General features: G+C 51.2%; 1 protein-coding gene across 1 annotated transcript in view; it reads left to right on the top strand.

Annotated features, from left to right (window-relative positions):
• Positions 1–23,385, top strand: part of SLIT1 (slit guidance ligand 1) — a gene marked incomplete at its 3' end in the record, with an annotated part of 178,907 nt that overhangs the window by 128,243 nt on the left and 27,279 nt on the right. The window contains exons 12-25 of the mRNA XM_080695380.1: positions 205–276; positions 937–1,080; positions 7,223–7,386; positions 8,020–8,043; positions 8,183–8,327; positions 9,079–9,153; positions 9,310–9,453; positions 12,163–12,306; positions 12,620–12,786; positions 13,619–13,751; positions 16,373–16,441; positions 18,837–18,908; positions 19,947–20,018; positions 20,747–20,818. Coding sequence (XP_080551506.1) covers positions 205–276; positions 937–1,080; positions 7,223–7,386; positions 8,020–8,043; positions 8,183–8,327; positions 9,079–9,153; positions 9,310–9,453; positions 12,163–12,306; positions 12,620–12,786; positions 13,619–13,751; positions 16,373–16,441; positions 18,837–18,908; positions 19,947–20,018; positions 20,747–20,818 — 1,497 coding nt within the window. The remainder of the gene's footprint in view (positions 1–204; positions 277–936; positions 1,081–7,222; positions 7,387–8,019; positions 8,044–8,182; positions 8,328–9,078; positions 9,154–9,309; positions 9,454–12,162; positions 12,307–12,619; positions 12,787–13,618; positions 13,752–16,372; positions 16,442–18,836; positions 18,909–19,946; positions 20,019–20,746; positions 20,819–23,385) is intronic.

Raw genomic sequence — 23,385 nt, 5'->3', positions numbered from 1 at the left:
GGAAACTGTACAAATCAGAAACAGGTGGCCCTTTCTGAAGACATTTTACCGCCATCTGCTGGCAACTTCCAATAGCAAATATACTTGCGAGGATGTGGGCAATGGGACCAGCCTAGCCTTGCTCTGGGAGGGGCATCTGCAGAACCCCTGGGCGGCCCTGGGCGGCCCTTTAACGATCTCTCCCTTTCTGCTGCCTCTCTGCAGGGTCCTCTATGGGAACAAGATCACAGACCTCCCTCGCGGTGTGTTTGGAGGCCTGTACACGCTACAGCTCCTGTAAGGACCAATCCTAGGGTGTCCTCGGAAGGGAGGCCAAGGGAGAGCCCCCCATGCCTCTGCCTCCCGGACTATGCCTTCCAGCCTCTTTCGGATATAGGACTTACTTAGAAGAGGAGCTTTGGAAATAGGTGACCCAGTAAGGCTGAGAGGCTGCAGGGCTCTGCAGAGGCCAGACAGGGTCATAGAGGCCATTTCAGAACTTCTTACAGGATGCCAGAGCCCAAGGGACTTCTAAGACACAAACTGTATTCCTGAGGTGCTCAGCTTGGCTGGGAACAGTGCTGTCCCCTGTAGGGGACACTTAGGCACTGTCTAAAATTATGAATATTGGGACCAGGAGACTGAATGAAAAGGCTCCTGCCCAGCTACCTGGAGAACTAGCTGGGACTCTGAAAGGAAGGGGAGCCCCAGATGCCTCTGGGGGCTCTGCCCGAGCTTCCCTGGGATCTCTGGAAGCATCTCTAGCAGTTTCTTAAAAGGAGAGGAGAGGAAGGTTTTCCAGGTGTCTGTGCACAGACGAGGCAGACGAGGTTTCCTGTTCCTCTGTGTGGACCGGGCAGCAGGGGCCAGCCTCCCCAGCACTGGGCAAGGTGCCAGGGTGTGTGAAGAGTCCACTCCTGTCTCTCCCTTACCTCGTGGCCCTGGCTCTGCCCGCAGGCTCCTGAATGCCAACAAGATCAACTGCATCCGGCCCGACGCCTTCCAGGACCTGCAGAACCTCTCACTGCTCTCTCTGTATGACAACAAGATCCAGAGCCTTGCCAAGGGCACCTTCACCTCCCTGCGGGCCATCCAGACACTGTGAGCCCTCCTGCCCTCCTCCACAGCCTCCCTGCCTCCTCATAGCAAAAGGGCTCCTGCAGCTGGGCCCAGCGGTAGTTACAGTGTCCAGGCCTGGGCAGCTGTCCACACCTGAACTGCTGAGTTCACTAGGGTGGACTCCTGCAGAGTAGGGACTCTGGGTTAGACAGTCAAAGGTTCAAATCCCAAGTATGCCTCTTATCAGGCCTAGTAATTTGTTATAATTCCTTATTGTGGGAAGTCTCAAGCATACTAGAGGGTAGAGTGACCCCCCCCGCCAAGGATTCATCACCCAACTTTAACTCTGGGCCAGTCTAATTTCATCTGTACCTCCCTCTCTTCTGTTAAAATCAAACTATTTAGAAGCAAATCCTACGTATTTGTCATCTATATAGACATACAGACTTCATCTATATCTCTAAAAGGGAAAGATTCTTTAAAAGCACAACTGCAAGCCTGGCACAGTGGTACACACCTGTAAGTAAATCCAGCTACTTGGGAGGCTGAGGCAGAAGGATCACTAGTTCAAGGCCAGCCTGGAACTTAGCAAGACCCTGTTTCAAAATAAAATAAGAAGGACTGAGGCTATATAGTTCAGTGACAGAGCACCTGGCTTTCATGCTCAGCACTAAACACAGACACAGACACACACACACACTCACACACACACTCACTATAACACTTATTATATCTAAAAGCTAAACAATATCATCAAATATCTAATTAGTAATTGAACTTCTGTCTTATACGTAGCACACAAAGTTTTGAGGATTTAAGTAAGGCCATAGAACTGTGTGACTGGCCGGCCTGCCTTTAAGTCACCTTTTGTCTGGCGGTATCCTCTCCATTTATTTTCCCCTTTGCAATTTATTTGTGAAGACATCACCTCCTTGTTTCTGTTGAGCCCCCCCGTCTGGACTGAGCTGCTGGTGCCCCCATGAGATGATACCACGTGTCCTCTGGCCTCACTCCCAGATTGGAGACTGGATCTAGGAGCTTAGTCAGATTCAGGTTTGACTGGTTGAAGATTGATTTTTTTGGCCAGAGGACTTCCTAGGTGAGATTGTATATGTCTATCAGGAGGCACGTGGCATTTAGTTTCCTCTTTGTAATAAAAACACCCATTGATCTCACTGCCTATTCATTCACTAGGTCTCTGGAAATGGTGTATTTGAATCCTAATGTTGCTTCTTCATTTGGTAATGCTGTTGTGATTATGTTTTAGAAAGGGTCCTGATTATTTATTATTATTATTATTGTTATTATTATTATTATTATTATTATTATTATTATTATTTTGGTGGTGGTACTGGGGTTCCTGGAAAGCCTTCTACTTCTGGGATACACTCCCAGAGCCATTTTTATATTTTTATTTGGAAACAGGGTCTCTTGCTGGCTTCGAACCTGTGCAATCCTCCTGTCTCCGCCTCCCAAGCACAGGGATTACAAGCCTGTGCCACCACACCCGGTGGTTCTGATCTTTTAGCCAGAATGCTTCCGCCCGGGAGCACTTCCCCTTGGCCACGTGGCTGGACTTGGGCTCTTAGGTGTCTCCTTCCTCTGCACCATCGGTCCTGAGCCTGCAGTCTAAGTGGAAGGCTGACCGTGGGTCACATGGTGTACGTGTAATAGGCATTGATTACTCATTTTACCACGCCCTTTGCTGTTGCCTTCCCTGTTGGGTGGTGTTCAGCATGACATAGCATCCCTGCAGCCCGCAGGACAGGTTCCAAACCCTTAAGTGAGAGGTACTGAGGCTGTTCCCCGGGGATTCTGCATATCAGCGGGATGTCAGCTGCACAGACAAACTCATTACGGCCCACACATTTGCCTGTAGCTCGACGCCTGCTAATTAATTTACTTACAGCTGGGGAGAGGAAGATGGCACCCCATGGGAAAACTTACCATGTATGTGAAATGAGAGGTCACAGAGACGCGTTGGCAAGGTGGATTGCTGTAAGCAGTGACAGAACAGCTGAGGGAAATGTGCTAAGGAGATCTGATGACAGGGACCCGCGCAGGAAGCCTTGGGCTGGGGAGTGGGATGGAGAGGCTCACGGGGCCACTGTTCCTGACACGTATTATCTAACACTTAGGACAGCCACAGGGAGGCAGGGCCTGTCACCCTTGATTTATTTGTAAGGAAACTGAGGCAGAAGGAGGTCAGGTGACTCACCAAGGCGGACGAATAGCCCGGAGAGCAGGGCTTTGACCTCGGCCATCATTTACCATCATTGGGAAATCAGGCTCCCCCTACTGGACTTCCTCTAGAAGAATTCACCTCATCATTTAAGGCCGTAAAGCAAAACTGGACTTTCATGAGGCCCTATTGGGAAGTAACTACTGAAGTAAAATTTGGAACCAGAGTAAAAGAAATGCAAATCCAAGATACAGATCATGTCCATGGCCCATTTGTGCCAGGGCAGTGGGGCGGGTTGCAGACAGGCCAAAAAAAATGCCCAGAGGCAGCATGGGAGACCTAGGGTTTATGGGGGAGAGCTCACAGAGATCAGTGCCTGCTCCAAGAAGAGTTCTGTGGTGACGGGGTGACCGATAGCACCCCTGTCCCTGAAAGTGCCTTGCAGACAGCCCGTCCTCCCCCTCACGGTGTCCAGTGGCAGTCCACCGGGTGCGTGACGCGTATCCTTCCCACAGCACCCTCAGTTCCTGCCTGTCCCCACCCAGAGGGGTTTCATATGTCCGGCTGCAGAGGCAGTGACATCAGGAGCAGCTTAGTTTGCCTGTGTGACCAGCAACCCAGGAAGCAGCTGCCCCAGCGCACCTGCAGGAAGGTGGATGTGTACTGCTAACGCTAGCTTGCCCCAGTTCCCGGTGTGCACCAGAGGAAGCCAGTGTCCTTTAAGATAATGTGCACCTGGACTTTCCTGCCTAGGCTGGCCCTCGTCCCCTTAACTTGCCTAGGTTTTGGGGAATAGAAAGGGGACATTTGGAGACGTGGTATTTTGCTCTCATCCTTTTCTTTAGGGATAATATAGTCATTTATTTATTTACTTATTTAGGGATACTGGGGATTGAACCCAGGGGCATTCTACCTCTGAGGCATACCGCCAGCCTTTTTAAATTTTTTATTTTAAAACAAGGTCTTGCTAAGTTGACTGAGGCAGGAGAATTACTTGAAACCAGGAGTTCAAGGCCAGCCTGGGCAACGTTGCAGAACCCCATATCAAATGGACAAACAAACAAATAAAAAACCCCAACAACCCATCTTTACTGAGGTCAAACTTCCATATATAAAATTCACGTGTTCGAAGTATTCAGTTCGATGACTTTTAGTAAGTTCACGGACTTGTTTTATCATCATACAGTTTTAGATCATTTCCATCACGACCCCACATCCCTGATGTACAAGTCAGTGCCCAGTCCCAGCCCCACCCCAGGCAACCACTCACCTGCTTTCTGCTCTGCAGATCACCTGGCCAGTTCAAAAAGTGGAACCATACACTATGCCACAGTCTTTGGTGACTGATTCTTTCACTTGGCACAATGTTTATTTTGTTTTTATCTTTCTTTCTCTCTCTTTCTCTCTCTCTCCCTCTCCCTCTCCCTCTCCCTCTCTTTCCTGTGTGTGTGTGTGTGTGTGTGTGTGTGTGTGTGTGTGTGTGACTAGGGATGGAATCCAGGGGCATTCTACCTCCAAGCTACACCCCTCAGCCCTATTTTATTTTTTATTTTGAATCAGGGCCTCACTAGGTTGCTAAGGCTAGCCTCTAACCTGAGATCCTCCCATCTCAGCCTCCCAAATACTGGGATTACAGGCGTGCACCACCACACTGGCAGCATAGTGTTTTTGAGGTTCATCTATATTGCAGCTTGTATCAGTACTTTATTCTTTTTTATCGCCTAATAATTTCCCGCTGTATAGTCTAGAACACATTTTGTTATCCATCCCAGTTGGTGAACATTCTAATCTTTTTTACATTGGGGTCCTGGGGAATAATGCTGCCATATGAATATTCACTTACTAATCTTTGTGTAGACAAACGCTTTGATTTCTCTTGGAATTGCTGGCTCAGTGGGTACATTTACATTGTACTATTACAGAAACCAGCAGTGATTCCCACAGTGCTGTAGCATTTAACACTCTTGCCAGGGGCATATCACAAGGAGGGGTCCAAAACTTGGCATTGTTTGACTTTTTATTGTCTCTTTGATTACAACCGTCCAATGGGATGCTACTCCATCCCAGTCCGTGTGCAGTAGTATTTCATTGCAGTTTCAATTTGCATTTCCCTAATGACTGATGATGGGGGCATTCTTCCCCAAAAGACTGCTGCTGCGCAATGCTGTGACTCCTTAATGTGTATTCTGAGGAAGACAGCGAATCAGTCCTCGTTTTCCTCTTACTATCAGAAACGTTTGTGGAGGTAACTGCACGGCCCCCTGGGTGACACATTTCTAGGCGTGCCCTTAACACCATTATCCTGTCCCAAGAGTATTCTCCCTTCTCCCTGAACATTTGCTCTTTCTAGCTCCCTGACCTTTGTTACTGTTAAAATTTCTAATTTTTATCAAACATTCAAGTTTATACAGAAACCCCTTGTCCCTGGGGGTGGCTCAAGCTGTATAGTTTATTTTTGACCCAAATAGTCTGCTGCTTAAAAAGTTGGATTCTATTCCACACCCCTTGGGCATTTGAACGCACACATAAACATCATAATTGAATTGATTTTAAACGGTTTTTTCTGCCGATTGCCATAGAGGGGATCAGTTAGGATAGAGAGGCCCAGGCACTAAGCACAGACAGATTGATGGGGCCACTGGGCAGCCCCAGGATCCTGGCGTATTTCACATTATCTACAAACTACCTGGGAGTCAGCAAACACATTTTCTCTGTGTGAATTGACAGTTTAGAAACAGGGCACGACTATTGAGCTGGATGCTGGAGCGGCAGGAAGGTCCTCGCTCACCTGGTGGAGCTGAGGGCAGCCAGGAAAGGGCTGAGGGGGGCAGCATCCCAAGTAGGGCCAGAAGGCAGAGCCCAGGGACAATGTGGGGGCGAGGGAGCGGCCAAGGTCTAAGCTGGGCTGGGCGCAGATGCTGGACCAGGTTCACTCTTCAGCTTAGGGAGCACTGCGGCACCTAGCAGGGACTGGGCTGGGCCATTGGGTGGAGGAGAAGCCTCAAGGCATGGTGAGTGGCCCTGGGCTGCCCTGCTCACACAGCTCTTGGGCGGGGTGGCCTGGACAGGCACCGGAATGCTCTTCCTGACCGTGTTCCTCAGACAGCCTAAGCAGACACGCCCGTGCAGCGGTAGCCCAGATACAGGTGGGCGGGGCTGCTGCTGGCGTGGTTCAGTGTGGCCGGTCTGAGTCTGCAGGGGCAATTGAGGCCTGTAAATGGGAAAGCCACTAATTATGTGGTCGCTCACAGTGGCCCACGGTCTATAGCTGACACCCCCCCCCCGCCCCCGCCACCATCACCATTCCCACCTGCTGGTAACACAGGCAGCCTGGCTAGGGAGACCTGTAATCCCCCAGGAAGGGCTTCTGGATACTGATCTGAGTTTTCCTCAAGAGGTTTGCACACTGGCCAACAAGAGCCTCACCCCTGTGGCTGGGCTGGGCACAGTGACTCCAGGTGCAGCCCAGGGGCTCCAGCAGGCCCAGCCTTGCCACCCCGGGTTCAGCACCCTCCGGAGGGCAGCTGTGGAGGATGGGCTGCTGCCCCGTCTATAGGAGGGAGAAGCCAGGGCCGGTGGCCCCTGGGGAGGCCCAAAGGCCATGGCCTGGTGTGGTACTGACCACTTCCCGGCCTGTAAAGGAACAAGGGCTCTCTGTCCAGTTCTAGGTCTCTACTCATGCTTGTGAAGTGTCCTGGGGATGAGGGAGGGATGGCGGGGTAAAAGAGGAGGGACAACATGAGGCTGGAAGGGAGCTTAGGCTTCTTGCTGCAGCGCTCCAAGCCGTAGAGCCCTTTTCTTGCTGTGATGTGTGATTCGAGGCCAAGACTTCTCCACAGCCGCAGGGTGCACCAGGTGGTCACCCACCCTCGTTTCTCCCACGGCCTGCTCTAGGCTCCAAGCCCCGAGTGGTCACAAGGCCCCAGCAGGCAGTGGGTCCCTTCCAGGCGGAGGCGGGTGCAGGTTTGCAGCCCTGGTCTCTAATGGCTGATTTTTGGACAGACACCTGGCCCAAAACCCCTTCATCTGTGACTGCAACCTCAAGTGGCTGGCAGACTTCCTGCGCACCAACCCCGTTGAGACCAGCGGGGCACGCTGCGCCAGCCCCCGGCGCCTGGCCAACAAGCGCATCGGGCAGATCAAGAGCAAGAAGTTCCGGTGCTCAGGTAGGCGCCCACCTGTGTCTGCGTCGGTCTGCCCAGGACCCAAGCTCCACAGAGCGTATCCTGGGGCAGTTTGGACCCGTACTGGAGGGTGCAGTCCCCACACCCTAGAATTGTATTGCGAAGGCTGTTCAGTCCACCCTCAGCCCTAGTGGAGGTGGCACCTGTCCCTCTGGCCCCTCTGCCCCAGGTCAGCTCTTCTGTGCCACACTGCACTCAGGCCTTGGAAGTCATTAGGGAGGCCCTGGGAAGCTTTGCAGTGAGATGGGCACCTCCTCCGGGCTCTGGGACAGCAGAAATGCCCTCTGCAGTCCACCCAGCATCTGGCAGGGAACAGCGGGGTTGGCTTCTGAGCCTCCATCCTGGGTCTGGGGTACGATGCCACCCCTGCCTGTCCAGATCTACAAGTTTGGCGGTCTTGGCTTGTGCCACTGCAAGTGAGGGGTTCGACTGGACGTGGTGCTGCCCCAGCTCTGGCCGGGCAAGGAATAGGAGCAAGCGGTCTGGAGCAAGGCCTCTGCACGCAGGGCTGTGCTGAGGGGCTGGGGCCCCAGCTGCATCCCCGAGGGCCTTCAGGGGGTGGGCGTGGGCGGCCTGGCTGCCCCTGTATCACGACCTGTCTGCTTCTCTCCCTAGCCAAAGAGCAGTACTTCATTCCAGGTAGGAGACTGGGGGTCCCGGGCAAGGTGGAGGGGTGGTGGCCGTGGGTGGGCGGATCGGGGGCCCGGGAGGCCCTGGGTGGGCTGCGCTGCTTGGACCCTTCCCCGCCCTCTGCCCACTGCCCTCTCGCTCGCCACAGGCACTGAGGACTACCAGCTGAACAGCGAGTGCAGCAGCGACGTGGCCTGTCCCCACAAGTGCCGCTGTGAGGCCAGTGTGGTGGAGTGCTCCAGCCTGAAGCTCTCCAAGATCCCCGAGCGTATCCCCCAGTCCACGGCCGAGCTGTGAGGCCCCACACCCCCAGCCCCTGGTGCCCTCTAACCCCCAGGGCCGGCTACAGGTTTTCCTGGGGCCCAGCTCTGTTTAGGGGACCAGCTGGAGTATGCTGGCTGCTGTCCTTGGCAGGACACAGCCCTCACCCCATGAGGCCCCTAAGAGCCGTCCCTGGCACCCAGGGTGGTCAGCCTCAACTGGGAATGGCTTTCCTCAATGACTTTGTTTTCTTTTGGAGGATATGATTCCATGAGCTCATACTGGGTTGAGGCCACCCTTTAACTATTATTTTCTTTATCTTAGAATTTTTGCATATGTATGTACATGCACAATCTACCCTTTACATATGTTAGATTTGCACAACATTTTCTCTTTGGTACTGGGTATTGAACCTATAGGCTTTCTACCTCCAAGCTGTGCCCCGAGCCTGATTTTATTTCTTTGTTTGGAAACAGGGTCTCACTAGGTTTCTGAGAGCCTCCCACGTTGCCAAGGCTGACTTTGAACCTCTCTGATCCTCCGTCTCAGCCTCCCAAGTACTGGGATTACAAGTGTGCGCCACATTTTTAATGTTAAAAATATCCCCGTCCACCTCTTCCTCAGCAGCAGGCCCAGCCTCCCTTTGAAATGAGATCAGTTGGCCTTTCGAGAAAATTCCTCAGGGAGGCCCCTTCTGCTAGCATCCCAGGAAGCCTCCGTTCAGGAGGTACCTCAACATCCATCATTTACTGGTGTGTACTTTCTCTTCATTGCTTCTTACAGACGATTGAACAATAATGAGATTTCCATCCTGGAAGCCACAGGGATGTTTAAAAAACTTACACATCTGAAGAAAATGTGAGCTGCCCATGGGCGGGAAGGTGTCAGGATGCTGGCTGGGGTGGAAAGGGAAGAGACAGTCTGGAGGAGGCCCCTGGGCGCGGGGCACTGGCGTGGGAGGAGAGGGCTCCTGGGTGCAGCCATTTGAAATCCTCCCCACTCCTCCTCTTCCAGTAACCTGAGCAACAATAAGGTGTCTGAGATCGAGGACGGGGCGTTCGAGGGCGCGGCCTCGGTGAGCGAGCTGCACCTGACCGCCAACCAGCTGGAGTCCATCCGCAGCGGCATGTTCCGGGGCCTGGATGGCTTGCGGACTCTGTGAGTGTGTGGGGCTGGGTGCAAAGTCAAGCCGAGGTGGGGTGCACAGCAGGGAAGGACACGGGAGGAGGGAGATGGCGCCCTCAGCTCCACTTGCAGGAGCATGGGCGTGTGGGTGGATGCCTGGTGAAGGGCCACAGGGGTGGAGAGGCGGGACCCCCGAGGACTCCCTCCCCCCACCGCCCTGTGGTCAGGCTGCGGGAGCACAGCAGGGCTGCAGGCAGGAGGGGCTGGGGGCCGTGAGGGGGCCTGGTGGAGGGGACCTGGTGGACGGAGAGCGAGGATGTTGCCAGCCCTGGGATTCTGGGACCCACGACTCAGAGCCAAGATCCAGGAGCCAGGAGAGACCCTGCGGCCACTGCAGCTCTGTGAACACCACAGGGAGCCCCTCTGCCCAGGTGACCCTGTGGACACCTAGTGTCCAGCAGAGAGCCCAGCTGGCCTTCCCACAGAAATGGGAATGCCCAGCTCTGTGCTGTCCAACGTGGGAGCCACATGTGGCTGTGCAGCACTTATTTAATTTCAGTTCATTTAAATCTAAACGGCTCCATGTGGGGAGAGGCTACAGTACAGGAGCAGGTGCCTCTAGGAGCCGCCTGCCCGGCTTCACACTCCCGCTCTGCCGCGGGGTGCAGACCTGTCTTCTGAGCACGCGTCTTTGTATTTGTGGACGGTAAATGAATGTGTGACAGGACTCCCTGTGGATTTTTATTTGTGTGTTTTACAGAAAGGGGATTTCATTAGGCACTGTTTTTGCAGCTTGCGTTTTTCATTTGTGAATGGAGCACAGCCACTTACCCCAGGCTGCTCCTACCTGGCTGCCTCTTTCTCCTTTAGATTTGCCTGCTACTTCTTGAATAAAGGTGCCGTGGGCTCTCAACCCACTTGTGTTCTTTCCAAGGAAGACTTGGAGAGGGCCAGGGTGGGTGGGGCTGGAAACAGAAGGAAGCTGAAAAAGCTCATGAAGGCCAGGATGGTGTGGACACAGGAAGAGAAATGCCCACAGCCTCACCACTGTCCAAAATGACCACATTAACTGTTGGCATAAACAACTATCCCAGTCTTTTACATACATCTATTTCTATACTTACACACACATACATACACGTATGTACCTACATATAGGTGTAGATTTGTCCCTGTACCCATCACCACAATCTATGCCATAAACATACCCATTCTTTCCCAAAGCTCACTTTAACCTTCTTTATTAATTATTAATATTTTACTATTAATTAATAATTATTACTGGCAGGATAAGGACAACTGACATAAGGCATGCCCTCTTGCCAGGTGTGGTGGCACATGAGATCCCCACTACCACACACGGTAGTGGGTCAGTCACCTGGGACCTCTCTGGATGTGCATGGCATCCTTCTACCTCTGAGCTATACTCCCTTCCCTTTTATTTCAAAACAGGGTTTCCCAGCTGGGCGTGGTGGCGCACGCTTGTAATCCCCACGCTTGGGAGGCAGAGACAGGAGGATCGCACAGGTTCGAAGCCAGCTGCACTGGCTTAAGAAACCCTGTTTCCAAAAATATATATAAAAAAATAGGTCTGGGAGTGTAGGAGTGTAGCCCGGAGGTAGAAGGGTTTCCAGGAACCCCAGTACGACACACACACACAAAAAAAAAAAAAAAACCCCAGGGTTTCCCTGTCGCTGAGGCTGGCCTCAAACCTTTGACCCTCCTGTCTCAGCATCCTGAGTACTGGGATTACAGGTGTGCACCACCACGCCCAGCTGACCTTGGCATCATCATTGTTATTATATTTTTAATTCTTTTTCAATTTGACTGGCAGAAATTGAATACTGCTTAGATATCTTTTATTATAGTAAGTTTGAACAAGCTTTGCGAGCCTTCAGGAACCATTTAACCTCTGCTGTATTTGGCGGTGTGATTCTGCTTTTTGATTCTGGTTGGGGAGGGGGTTGCGCCAGGCTTCAGAGGATGAAAGGAGCTGTCCCAGGTGCAGAGGAGGAGGAAGAAAGCTCCAGAAAGAACTCCTAGTAGGGCTGGGCCGAGCCAGACTCAGGGCAGCAGGCTCAGGGTCTGTTGACCACTGAGGCGGAGGCAGGTGCTGGACTGGGAAGGTGGCCTGGGGCTGGGTGGACATCATCTCAGTCTCACAGGTCATGTGGAGTTTATACGTGATTCTGGCCGGGTGTGGTGGCACATGCTTGTAATCCCCATGCTTGGGAGGCTGAGACAGGAGGATTGCACAGGTTTGAAGCCAGCCTCAGTTATTTAATGAGGCTCTCAGTAACTTAGTGAGACCCTGTTCCCAAATAAAATATAAAATAGGTCTGGGAGTATAACCTGGAGGTAGAAAAGCCCCTGGGTTCCACCCCGAGTACCACCAAGAAAATAAAAAAAATAAACTTGATTCTGTGGGCAATTTGAATGGCACTAGTGGGCTTTAAGCTGGGAGCGACTGCCCCAGGCATTGAGTGGAGCGGGACCTGGAGTGCAGGGAGTGAGTGGAGGTGGGCTGCAGGCAGGATGGGGTGGCAGGCGGAGCCGCGAGGCCCTGAGAGGCAGGGCGGCCTGGAGGTGAGGGCAGGTGTGCAGAACCTGGCCAGTGTGTGCCATGTACTCCCCGTGCGGTGGAGGGCTTCTGTAGGATCAGGGAGAGCTAGCCGGCACTGGCCGATGCCGCGGGCACAGGCGGACTGCGGCAGACGTGGCACAGGGTCCCCTCCTCCCCAGGATGCTGAGGAACAACCGCATTAGCTGCATCCACAACGACAGCTTCACAGGGCTGCGCAACGTGCGGCTGCTCTCGCTCTATGACAACCACATCACCACCATCTCCCCCGGAGCCTTCGACACCCTCCAGGCCCTGTCCACGCTGTGAGTCTGGGCTCAGGGAGCGGAGCGCTGGCTTGGGGCAAAGCCAGCTGGACCCAGGACCCTGCTCTCCATCCTGAGTGGTGTCTTCTTGAATCTCACTTTTGAGTGAGGAAGGTGGGGTCCTCACAGCCTGTTGGAACATGGCCACCACCACTTTGGAGTTCTGTCCTTTGTCCCCAAACTCATCCTCTGGGTAACTGTCAGTTGTCTGGGAATGAGCATTGGGAGCGAGGGGCCGGTCTGTGGCAGGTCCTCGGCGGTGGACAGGAGACTCGTGGGGTGTCCTCACGGACCCACCGCCTGCCCCTTCCAGAAACCTCCTGGCCAATCCCTTCAACTGTAACTGCCAGCTGGCCTGGCTGGGCGACTGGCTGCGGAAGAGGAAGATTGTGACGGGGAACCCACGGTGCCAGAACCCCGACTTCCTGCGGCAGATCCCCCTACAGGACGTGGCCTTCCCTGACTTCAGGTGTGAGGAAGGTAACTCGTGGCCCGGCGGCAGGGGAGAGGGCATGCTGGTCCGCTGGTGGGCCGGGGCAGGGCATGAGCATGGGGAGCGGTGGGCAGCACCCCCCTGTGCTGTGGGGAGGGACGAGGAGGCGCCCCTGCCCAGAGTTGTCTTGTGTAGTTAGAGGAGTGATGTTAGCTGGGTGTGGAGGCGCACACTGTGATTCCAGTATTTGGGGGCAAGTTCAACCTTAACAATTTATTGTCCTTCTTGTACCCAGAAGAAAGGAAGGGGCATAGAGGATAGTCAGTAATCCTAACGGAATAAATGAATGAATCAATGAAGGGATGATCAGGCTCTGTATCAGCAGAGCTGGGCTCAGGCCTCACATTGCCTCTGACTGGCTCTATGACCAAGTCATTAACCTCCCCAGAACCCAGTGAAATGGGAAATTAATTAATTCAGCCACCCATCTAACCTATTGGAGGGCTGCTCTGTACCACGCACCATCCTGAGTGCTGGGCTCTATCAGAGAACAAAAAAAAGAGAGATGGTGTTTGCTAAGGAGATGTTCGATGCAGTGTCCAGCAGCAGTAAGTGCTGGTGGTGTGGCTGCTGTCCTCCTCTGCTTTGCCTCCTCGGGCTTGCAGGAAGAGCCCACCCAAGATCTGTTTTAACCTGGAAACTGCTCAGAGCGTTTGTCCCTGGTGGTGTTGGGGGCTGCAAAAAAAGAGACTGACTGGTGCCCAAGGTAGTGTTGGAGGGGGTTCCTGTTGTCAGAAATCCCAGAGCCTGGCCCTGACTGCAGGGGGTCCTAGGAGGCCCGTCCCCTCGCTGACCAGCACCTCGTGCCTTCCTCCTCAGGCCAGGAGGAGGGGAGCTGCCTGCCCCGCCCGCAGTGCCCCCAGGAGTGCGCCTGCCTGGACACCGTGGTCCGATGTAGCAACAAGCACCTCCGGGCTCTGCCCAGGGGCGTCCCCAAGAATGTCACGGAACTGTGAGTAGCCCGAGACCTCACGGCCTCCGTGGGGCCCATGGGACCTACAGTGTGTGTCCTGAGGGCTGGAGCCTGGTAGCCGGAGGCTGGGGACCAGGAGGCTGAGGAGCAGGCACTGGCTGACTGGGAGGAGAGTTAGGGCTTCACAGAAAACACTAGCTCCAAAAAGACTCAGAGCAGAAGTATTTGTGTAATTTAATACATTGTTATGGCATAAAGTGGTGATGGCATTTGTTAACAAGGAATGCTGTAGTTCAGTCTTACAGACACTTAGATTGCCTGTACCCCCATTATACAGAGCAAATGCAACCGTTGAATATGTTTTATGGTGTTACATTAAAAAGCCTCACGAAAGAATATTTAAAGAGGATGCCCAAGGTTAAGACAAACAACAGGGAATAGAAAAACAAGAAAGTACAGGCTCTCATGTGGAGCCATGGCAACCTCCACCTAAAGAGAAAAGAAAGAGGGCGCGTGACAACCAACAGCTGCTGGAGCGCAGCAGGTGAATTGAACCAAAAGGAGCCAGGCCCACAGGTGTAAGCTCAAACTGTCTTGTGAGGGGCTCCTCCCAGGAGTTAGAGAAGTAGCTCAGCAGTACAGGGCTTGCCTAGCACGCAAGAGGTTCTAGGTTCAAAGACAGGCAAAGGGTGTTGTGATGTAGGTGAGTGTTTGACTTTGTTACTGAATAATATTCCACTGTATGGATATACCGTAATTTATTCATTTGTTAATTGATGGGTTCTTTTCACCATTTGGCAACAGCAAATAATACTACTATAAACATTCATATAAAATTTTATCTGAAAATATTTGATTTTCTTTTCCTTTTTACGAATGTCTTTGATACATTAAAATGTATCGCAAGTATTTTAGATGTATGTTTTGATATGCTTATAGTGAAGTACTTACTATAATCGAACAAACTGACATATATATCACCTTATGTAGTTATCTTTCTTTCCTTTTTCTTTCCTTTTTCTTTATTTTTTGTGGTGATATTTCCTAAAATCTGTTATCTTGGTAAATTACAGGATATAAGAATATTATTGTGGGTCTCCTATTGCATTTTAGACTTTAGATTTATTTATTCTTCATAACTGAAAAAATTATACCTTTAGATGCATATCTTTCTATTCCTTGCCCTCCTTCAGCCTGGTAACTATACTCTGATCTATGTATTTTATTTTATTTTTTATTTTTTGCAGTACTGAGGCATTGAACCCAGGGGCATTCTACCTCTAAACTATATACCCCAGCCCTATTTTTTATTCTCTATTTTGAAACAGGTCTGAGTAAGTTATGGAGGGGCTCACTAAGTAACTGAGGCTGAACCCAACCCTGTGGTCCTCCTGTCTTAGCTTCCCAAGTACTGGATTACAAGCCTGTGTGCCACCATCCCCAACTCGATCTATGTATTTTGTTTTTTAGGTTCCACACCGCTGATTTTAAAACATATTACAATACTATTGTAAGCAAAGCAGTATGGTGCTGGCATAAAGACAGACACATAGAACAGTGGAATAGAAATGGGGTCAGAAATAAATCCATGCAGAAAGGTTGAACCTTTATGATGGTGCCAAGAACACACAGTGTGTCAAAGACAGGCTCCTCCACAAATGGTGTTGAGAAACTGGATGTTCACTTACGAAAGAATAAAACTGAGCCATGATCTCACATCACACACACAAATCAACGCAAAAGGGATTAAAAGCCTAGACTTGACCGCCAGGCGTGGTGGCGCAGGCCTATAATCCCAGTGCTTGGGAGGCTGAGACAGGAGGATCACGCAGGTTCAAAGCCAGCCTCAGCTACTTAGTGAGGCTCTCGGCAACTTAGTGAGACCCCGTTTCCAAATAAAATATAACATAGGTCTGGGAGTGTAGCCTGGAGGTAGAAAGCCCCTCGGTTCCACCCCCAGTACCACAAAAAACAAAAAGGCTCTAGACTTGAAAACCTCTAGAGGGCAACAGAGGGGGCAGTTCGTAGCTCTATGTGCCTACGTTAAAAGATACCAAGTGGACAACCTAATCATGTCAATGTCCTGTAAAATGAGCATAAAACCATTTTAAAACCAGTAGGAGGAAGGAGATAACTAAGGTCTGAGCTAAAAGTAATGAAGGAGAGGATTTAAAAAATAGAAAGGATCAATGTAATAAGAGACATCAACAAGATTGATAAACCTTTAGCCAAACTAACCAAAAGAAAAAGAGAGAAGAGCCAAATTAGTAAAATTAGTGACAAAAAAAAGGAGTTATCGTCACAGTCACAGAAATCCACATGATCATTAGGGACTGTTTTGAAAATGTATACTCTAAGAAATTTGAAAATTCAGAAAAAAAGCGATAAATATCCAGACACATATGACCTACAAAAATTGAACCGAAAGGCATAGGAAACTTAAGCATACAATAATTAGCAATGAGATTGAAGGACTAATAACAAGCCATCCCATAAAGAAAAGCCGAGGCCAGAGCGGCCCTCGGCTGAATTCTACCAGGCTTTTACCGAGGTAACGCCAGTGCTCCTCAGAATAGCGGGGAAACAAAGCCAGGCACGTGGTTTAAGTGCAAATGACCAGCGAGGACGGGCAGACTCACACTGCCATACTCTCTTCGTAGGTATCTGGACGGGAATCAGTTCACGCTGGTTCCAGGACAGCTTTCTACCTTCAAGTACTTGCAGCTTGTGTGAGTATCGGGGCCGCTTGACAATCCCAGGCTCGCCTCAGTGGCATCTACCCAGTAGCTGCAGCTTCCTGGGCATCTCTACAAACCCCACTTCTGGGCGCACCCCTCCTTCCCTTGGGCAACACAGTGCCTAGAGCTGCCTCGCCACCTCGTGGGCAAGATGGGAATTGCATCCTTCCAGGCACTTTGGGTTAGACCTGCCTGCTCCTGCCCAGGTCTCTCCAAACCTCCCGCTAAGCTGACAGTTATTGCTAATACGGGGAATCCTCACCAGTATAGGAGCCAGGCCAGCAGTACAGGGTGCTGGAAAACCTCTCTGTCCAACCTGAGCCCCCGAATCAAATATGAAACAAGGCAACTACAATTATACATGTTACTCGGTTTTTCTTAGGTTAACATCTGCTTTTCTTTATTTCCACCTCCCACCCTCTCCAACCCCATGGGAATATACAAGGTAATCCTCAGGATACTAAGTTCAACTCCTTTTAGTTCCCAGCCTGATTAGTACTTTACTTCAAGAGTCTTTATCTGCTCTGGCCAGTTCCTATCCAGAAGAAGTCCAGAGGACATTCTATGTTAGCGAGGCTTGGAGCAATCCTGTTTGAAGTGTGGCCTGTGGACCAGTGTCAGTCTGAGAACCACTTTCAATGAAATACTTAGATCAGGAAGCTTTGCCAGAGTGTAAATTAACATAATTCTCCCTCCACTGAGAAAGTCTCACTAGGAGATCAATGCTGGCTGACCTAAGCTGTGTGTGGAGACTGTGTTTTGGCACAGGCTCCTTGCTGTGGACTGGTCATGTTCAGTTCAAGGACTGGCTCCATTGAGCAGCACTGACCTGTAGAATTTTGCATCTCAAATATAGCTGTCTTTGTTTAATGACCTCAAGAGTGTGCAGTGGGGGGTGGCGGTGGAGCAGAGTGGCTGTTGGCTGGTGACGGTACCAGAGAAAGAGACAATACTACAGACCCCCAGCCTCTCTGTGGTCTACTCTGAGGCCATGCCACTGAGGCTGGGAGACACGTGAGGAGGGGACAGAGGATTGCTGTTGGGCTGGTGTTCTCCATGATACTGCCTCACGGGGGCTGGAACACCTCCACTTCCCCACCGCAAAGAAGGACCACTGTCTATTAAACCATCAGTGAATAAATATGTCTCTCCAAACAAGGGGAGGAGTTTGAATTTGATGGCTTAGAAAAAGCTTTACTGGAGGAGATGAAGGAAAGAACACTGTTTTGCTTTATGAACATTTCAGAGCCAAGAGCTATAGGAAGCAGGCAGATGTGAAGGCCCCTAGGTCATAGGCCTCCCCAGGTTGTCTTGGTTTAGGGAGGATTTAAGAGAGACAGGAGCTCATAAAGTTGTGAGGGTCCAACAGAGGCAGATTCAGCTAGGGCTAAGACTCAGAGCAGGGTGTGAGGAGCCCAGTGTGGGGCTGAGGAGAGGAGTATCTTAGGGGAAAATGAGCTAGCGGCCACAGGGAATAGGAGCACATAGGTGTGGGGTGCTCAGAGAATTTCACAAAGTCTAGTGAATCCACTCCTGAGCAGGGGGTGGGGAGAGCCAGGCCCAGGGGCACCCAGCAGATGGCAGGGCTAGAGTCGACACTTTAATCAGAAGGGAGCCACTGCAGGCTTTCAGGAGGGGAGTGATTAGTTGGCTTTGTGTCCTAGAAAGACTACTGTGGTATGCCCCCCTACCCCTCCACCCAGGGGAAGATGGCTGAGAGCCCAAGCTCTGGTCTCAGTGCCTGGGGGAACATCCAGCAGAGGACAGCTCGGAGAGAGAACAGGCTGGGGCTCAGGGTGGTGAGGGGAGCCAGAGCATCCCTCAGGGACCCAGGTGGGGATTAAAGGAGGGAAAGGCCTTAGCACTGCCAGGTGCTAACCAGGGACTGAGGACAGTCAGACAGGAAAGATCCCGGAAAGAGAATGGTCAGGGCAGACAATCAAGGCTCAGGAAAGGTGGGGGAGGAAGGGAGGTCGCCCTGCAGCATGGACACTCTGAGAATACATTGTGGTGACCCTGGTGGGACCTGGCTTGGCCCCTGCACAGCTGGGCGGCCCTCTGTGAATCAGTCCCTCCAAGAACTACGAGGTCTTTGTAAACGGATCTGCTTTCTGCTTCACACTAGCCAGAGAGAAAGAGGGCCCCAGGCCCAGCAGGTGGGGTGGCCAGTGCCCTTGTGGGGGCGTTTCCATGGGGAAAGGAACGAGGGCCAGCTCGGCCTGCACAGGAGGGGTGAGGAAGCAGGGACACAGGGGAGCCCAGTTTGCCGGCCTCTTCACCCCTCGACCCACCCTGGGAAGGGCCAGGCGGGCGGGGTGGGGAAGCCCAGAGGGGAGCCAGGGTCAAGTTCTTTCTTTCCAAATGATAATGCTCTTGCTTTTTCCAGGGACCTGAGTAACAACAAGATCAGTTCCTTAAGCAACTCCTCCTTCACCAACATGAGCCAGCTGACCACTCTGTGAGTCCCAGCAGGGCCGGGGCGGGCACACACGGGCTGTGGCTTCAGGCTAAGATCAAGTGTAAAAACATCTCTCGTGAGACTTAAAATGTCTAAATAAGTACAAAAATATAAATGTGCCATTTTACAAATAATCACGAAGCTAGTCCATGTGTAGACACCCAAGTCGAAGACAGAGCTGCCTGAGCACCCACGGCCTGCCCTCGGCCCCTTCCTGGTCTTTATTCCTCTCCCACCCCCAGGCAGGGCCCCACGTGCTGACTTGGTGGCAACCCTCTATTTGACCCCCTTTAGTATCGCCATCTACATCTGCATTTCTAAGCCACATGGTTTAATTTGGGCCACGTTTAACCTCACATAAATGGAACCATGCAGGGCATATTCTTTTCTACCCGGCCTCGTGTGCTCACCATTATGTTGTGAACCCCATTCCTGCCCCGTGCAGCTGTGGTCTGCGTAGTGTTCCTCTGTAGGAATGTGCGATATTTCCCTCATCTGTTCTCTGACCCATGGGGACTGGGCTTGTTTCCAGCTTGGACTGTTGTGAGCAGAGAGCCTCTGAAAATGTTAATACGTCCTAAGAAACGTCCATGCTGGTTCTAATCAGCACCCCTGGTATTTGTATCTCACTCACCTTCCCAACATCTCCTGTTACGCATTGTTGTTCCAAAAACTTGAACTTTCTTGAGGGGCTACTAAGGTCCCAGGGAAGGAAGGGGTCCTGAACCCGACCAGTCTCCAAGAGCAAAGACGGGTCTGAAGCCGGAGAGACCTGGTCTGCTTCTCCGTCCCCATTTGTCCTCCCTGGATCTGCCCATCTCTCTTGAAAGGAGACATTTCTTTGGAAACATTTCAAAATAGTGGTTTAGTGTGCAAGCTAAAAACTGGGCATCTTAAGGAAAATCCCTGCTGATAACTCACACACCCTTCCCTGGGCTGCATGAGTTTTGCCAATCAAAGCCTCAGTTTCCTCATCTGTAGGATGAGGCAGGAATGGCACCTTCCCCTCAGGCATAGCCTCTTCCTTCCTCCCTGCAGGATCCTCAGCTACAACGCCCTCCAGTGCATCCCTCCCCTGGCCTTCCAGGGGCTCCGCTCCCTGCGCCTGCTGTAAGTCTCCTCATGATTCATTTCTCCAGAAAGTCTGCCCATTCCCACCTGGTGAACAGAGATGTCTCCGTGTCTGGGGCCTCAGCAGGACCAACACTGTATCCAGTGTGGGAGTCTAGCACACCTGCACGCAGGCCCCATACAGAAGCCATGTCATGAATGGGAACTTCTCTGAAAAGGAGGGCTGCTGCCTGCTCCAAGTTGAGTTTATGGCGCATGTGTATGGGGGTGGGGCATCCAAGATAAGGCAGCCCTTCATTTGCATATGAAATTTCTGTTCAGATGAAAACTTTGTTTGCAAGAGATCCCTGAACCTTTCCTACAAGTTCCCACCAGGATGCTTGTCTTGTGTTATGTCTATTATGATAGTTGTGTCTGCCCCACCAGAGGCAAGGTGACATTCTTCCGGCCCCAACCTATGGCTGCTTGTGTGACCTTCTTTACCCAAAAGCCTCCTGCACCACAGGCCCCCCGGCTAAAAGAGGGAGTGCACAAGAGTGCACATAGCCTATCATAGCCTACGTAGGATGGCAAAAACAGAAGGCCTGGGGGCAGGGTGGTTCATCTGGGCTACTCAGGCTCCCTCTTCCTTCCCTGGGTCCAGAGGGGCAGGGTCTCTGGGCCTGGGTCATCTTCCTCCTTGCACTCCCCAAGGGTCTGAAGGGTATGCCCCCCTGCTCTCCTGTCTCTTCCCTGGAGCATGCCCCAGCAACCCCTTCTCTCCTCAGGTCCCTCCATGGCAATGACATCTCCACCCTCCAAGAGGGCATCTTCTCAGACGTGACCTCCCTGTCTCACCTGTGAGTAACGGCAGCCTGATTCTCCGGGCCTCTTTGGACTTAAACAAAACTCAGATTTGGAGGAGACCCCACCCAGCTTCTTAGATTGCCAGAACTTTCCTGCACCCTTCTTGGTCCCTTGCACACTTGGCAGTTCACCAACCACGATGACGGTGCAGGATGACTGCTCCATGAGCAGGACCAAGGTGGTACTCACCACTTTTGACTGATAAAAGTCAGCTGGTGCAGTCCTCACAGTATCTATAGCACAGGTCCGGTTGTCCTTGTTTTACAAGGAAATAGACTCAGATAAGGTGAGAAGCTTGCTCAAAGTTGCACAGCCAGGAGGTGGTGGAGGTTCTGGCCCCAGTGCCCATGATCCTGAAGGATGAGCTCTGGAAATCTACCTCGCAAAGTGGTGTCATTCACATAGAATTGCTTTCCAAACCACTAGCTGGCAGCATGTTGTGAATTCTTTAAAACCAGTAGTCTCGCCGGGCATGGTGGCACATGCGTGTAATCCCAGTGCTTGGGAGGCTGAGACAGGAGGATCATGCAGGTTCAAAGCCAGCATCAGCTACTTAGTGAGTGAGGCTCTCAGCAACCTAGTGAGACCCTATTTTCAAATAAAATATAAAATATAAAATAGGTCTGGTAGTGTAGCCCAGAGGTAGAAAGTTTCTTGGTCCCAACCCAGTACCATAAATAAATAAATAAATAAATAAATAAATAAATAAATAAATAAATAACCAGTAGACTCTATTCCTCAAAAACCTCAACACAGAATGACAATGTGAGCCGGGCGTGGTGGCGCACGCTTGTAATCCCTGCGCTTGGGAGGCGGAGACAGGAGGATCGTGCTGTTTCGGAGCCAGCCCCGCTGGCTTAAGAGACCCTGTTTCCAAAAATAAAAAAGTACAAAATAGGTCTGGGAGTGTAGCCCGGAGGTAGAAGGGCTTCCAGGAACCCCAGTACCACCAAAAAAAAAAGAAGTAAAGCAGCGCAGGGCTGAGGTGGCTTACCCGCAGCTTGCACTGGTCAAAGCTTATGCCTGTCTTGGTGTTTCTTGGTGCTCTGGACCAAGGCAGTGCGTGTGGACTGGGCGTGTCATGTGGGTGTGACTGACCCCTTCAGCTCACTGACCTACCACACTCAAGCCCACCCCATACCCAGGGCCAGGGTGGCAGGCATACCCCAGTCAGAGAGTCTCCTGGGGTCTCCAGTAACTCTCTTGAAGTTTATTTTCTCAACCATCTAACTAGATTTTTGAAGTTTTGAGACTCACTCTTCCTACATTTTATTATCTCAGATCAGAATGTAAATTTCCAGGCATGGTGGTGCATGCCTGTGATCCCAGCTCCTCAAGAGGCTAAGGCAGGAGAATCACAAGTTTGAGGCCAGCCTGGGCAGCTTAATGAGACCGTGTCTCAAAAAATAAAATAAAATAAAAAAAAGAGCTGGTGATAAAGCTCATGGAATGAAATCAGTGTGTATCTTGAAATGATGTGTCTGAGCCAGGTGTGGTTCATGGCACACCCTTGTAATCCCAATACTTAGGAGGCTGAAACAGGAGGACTGCAGGTTCAAGGCCATCCTCTACAACTTAGTGACCTTGGTATTTTGTTTGTTTTGTTTTGTTTTGGTGGTACTGGGGGTGGAACCCAGGGACTTTCTACCTCCGGGCTATACTCCCAGACCTATTTTATATTTTATTTGGCAATGGAGTCTCACTAAGTTGCTGAGAGCCTCACTAAGTGACTCTGTTTCAAAATAAAAAATAAATTAGGGCTGAGGATGTAGCCAAGAGGTAGAATGCCCTAGTACCAAGGGGGGGAAGTGTGTCTGCTTAATATAGCTGGTGTTTCCCAACCCTTCCCAAAGCATGTTAAATCAGCAGTATATCCAACAATCTTAGACTTAAGAAAATGAAAAAGATGCCACTCTTTGAGGATCCGATTGAATCAAATACTGTCCTCTGTGCTCTTTCTATGGTGTCTTGTTTACTCCGTGACCAAAATGGGGAGTAGCTTGGTGGTGGGTGTCAGTACCACGTGGTTGGCAGGAACAGCCTAGTGTACTGCACTACAGATCCCAGGGCCTGTCTGGACTCACCGGGGAGAGTGCAATGACTGATTAGTAATGTCTGCCCTGGAAGTGGGTGGGGCCAGGGGGTCCTGGCCTAGGCTGTGGGACTTACTATTTCTGGTTTACACTCACACGTTCTAAAGAGTTCAGCAGCTTCTCTAGCTTCTTTCCTAGCTAGGAAATGACAGGTGTCATTTGAGTTAAGGTGTGCCTGATTCCAAAGCTCACTATTCACTCTTTATGGCATCCATAAATATGTCCCAGAAAAACAGAGTGATTCAAGTGCTGAAGAATTTACTAGCACCAGCTTCCTGCCCTCTGTGACCATCTGGCTATTATAAGGAGGATTTGTTATTTTTTATTTTTTTTATTTTTGGTGGTACTGGGGTTCCTGGAAGCCCTTCTACCTCCGGGCTACACTCCCAGACCTATTTTATATTTTTGAAACAGGGTCTCTTAAGCCAGGCGCGGCTGGCTTCGAACCTGCGCGATCCTCCTGTCTC

This window comes from Muscardinus avellanarius (assembly GCF_963383645.1).
Source record: "Muscardinus avellanarius genome assembly, chromosome: 4".
In the NCBI taxonomy this organism is placed as follows: domain Eukaryota; kingdom Metazoa; phylum Chordata; class Mammalia; order Rodentia; family Gliridae; genus Muscardinus; species Muscardinus avellanarius.
Note: the sequence above shows the minus strand (reverse complement) of the source record. Positions and strands in the feature narration are given on the sequence as shown.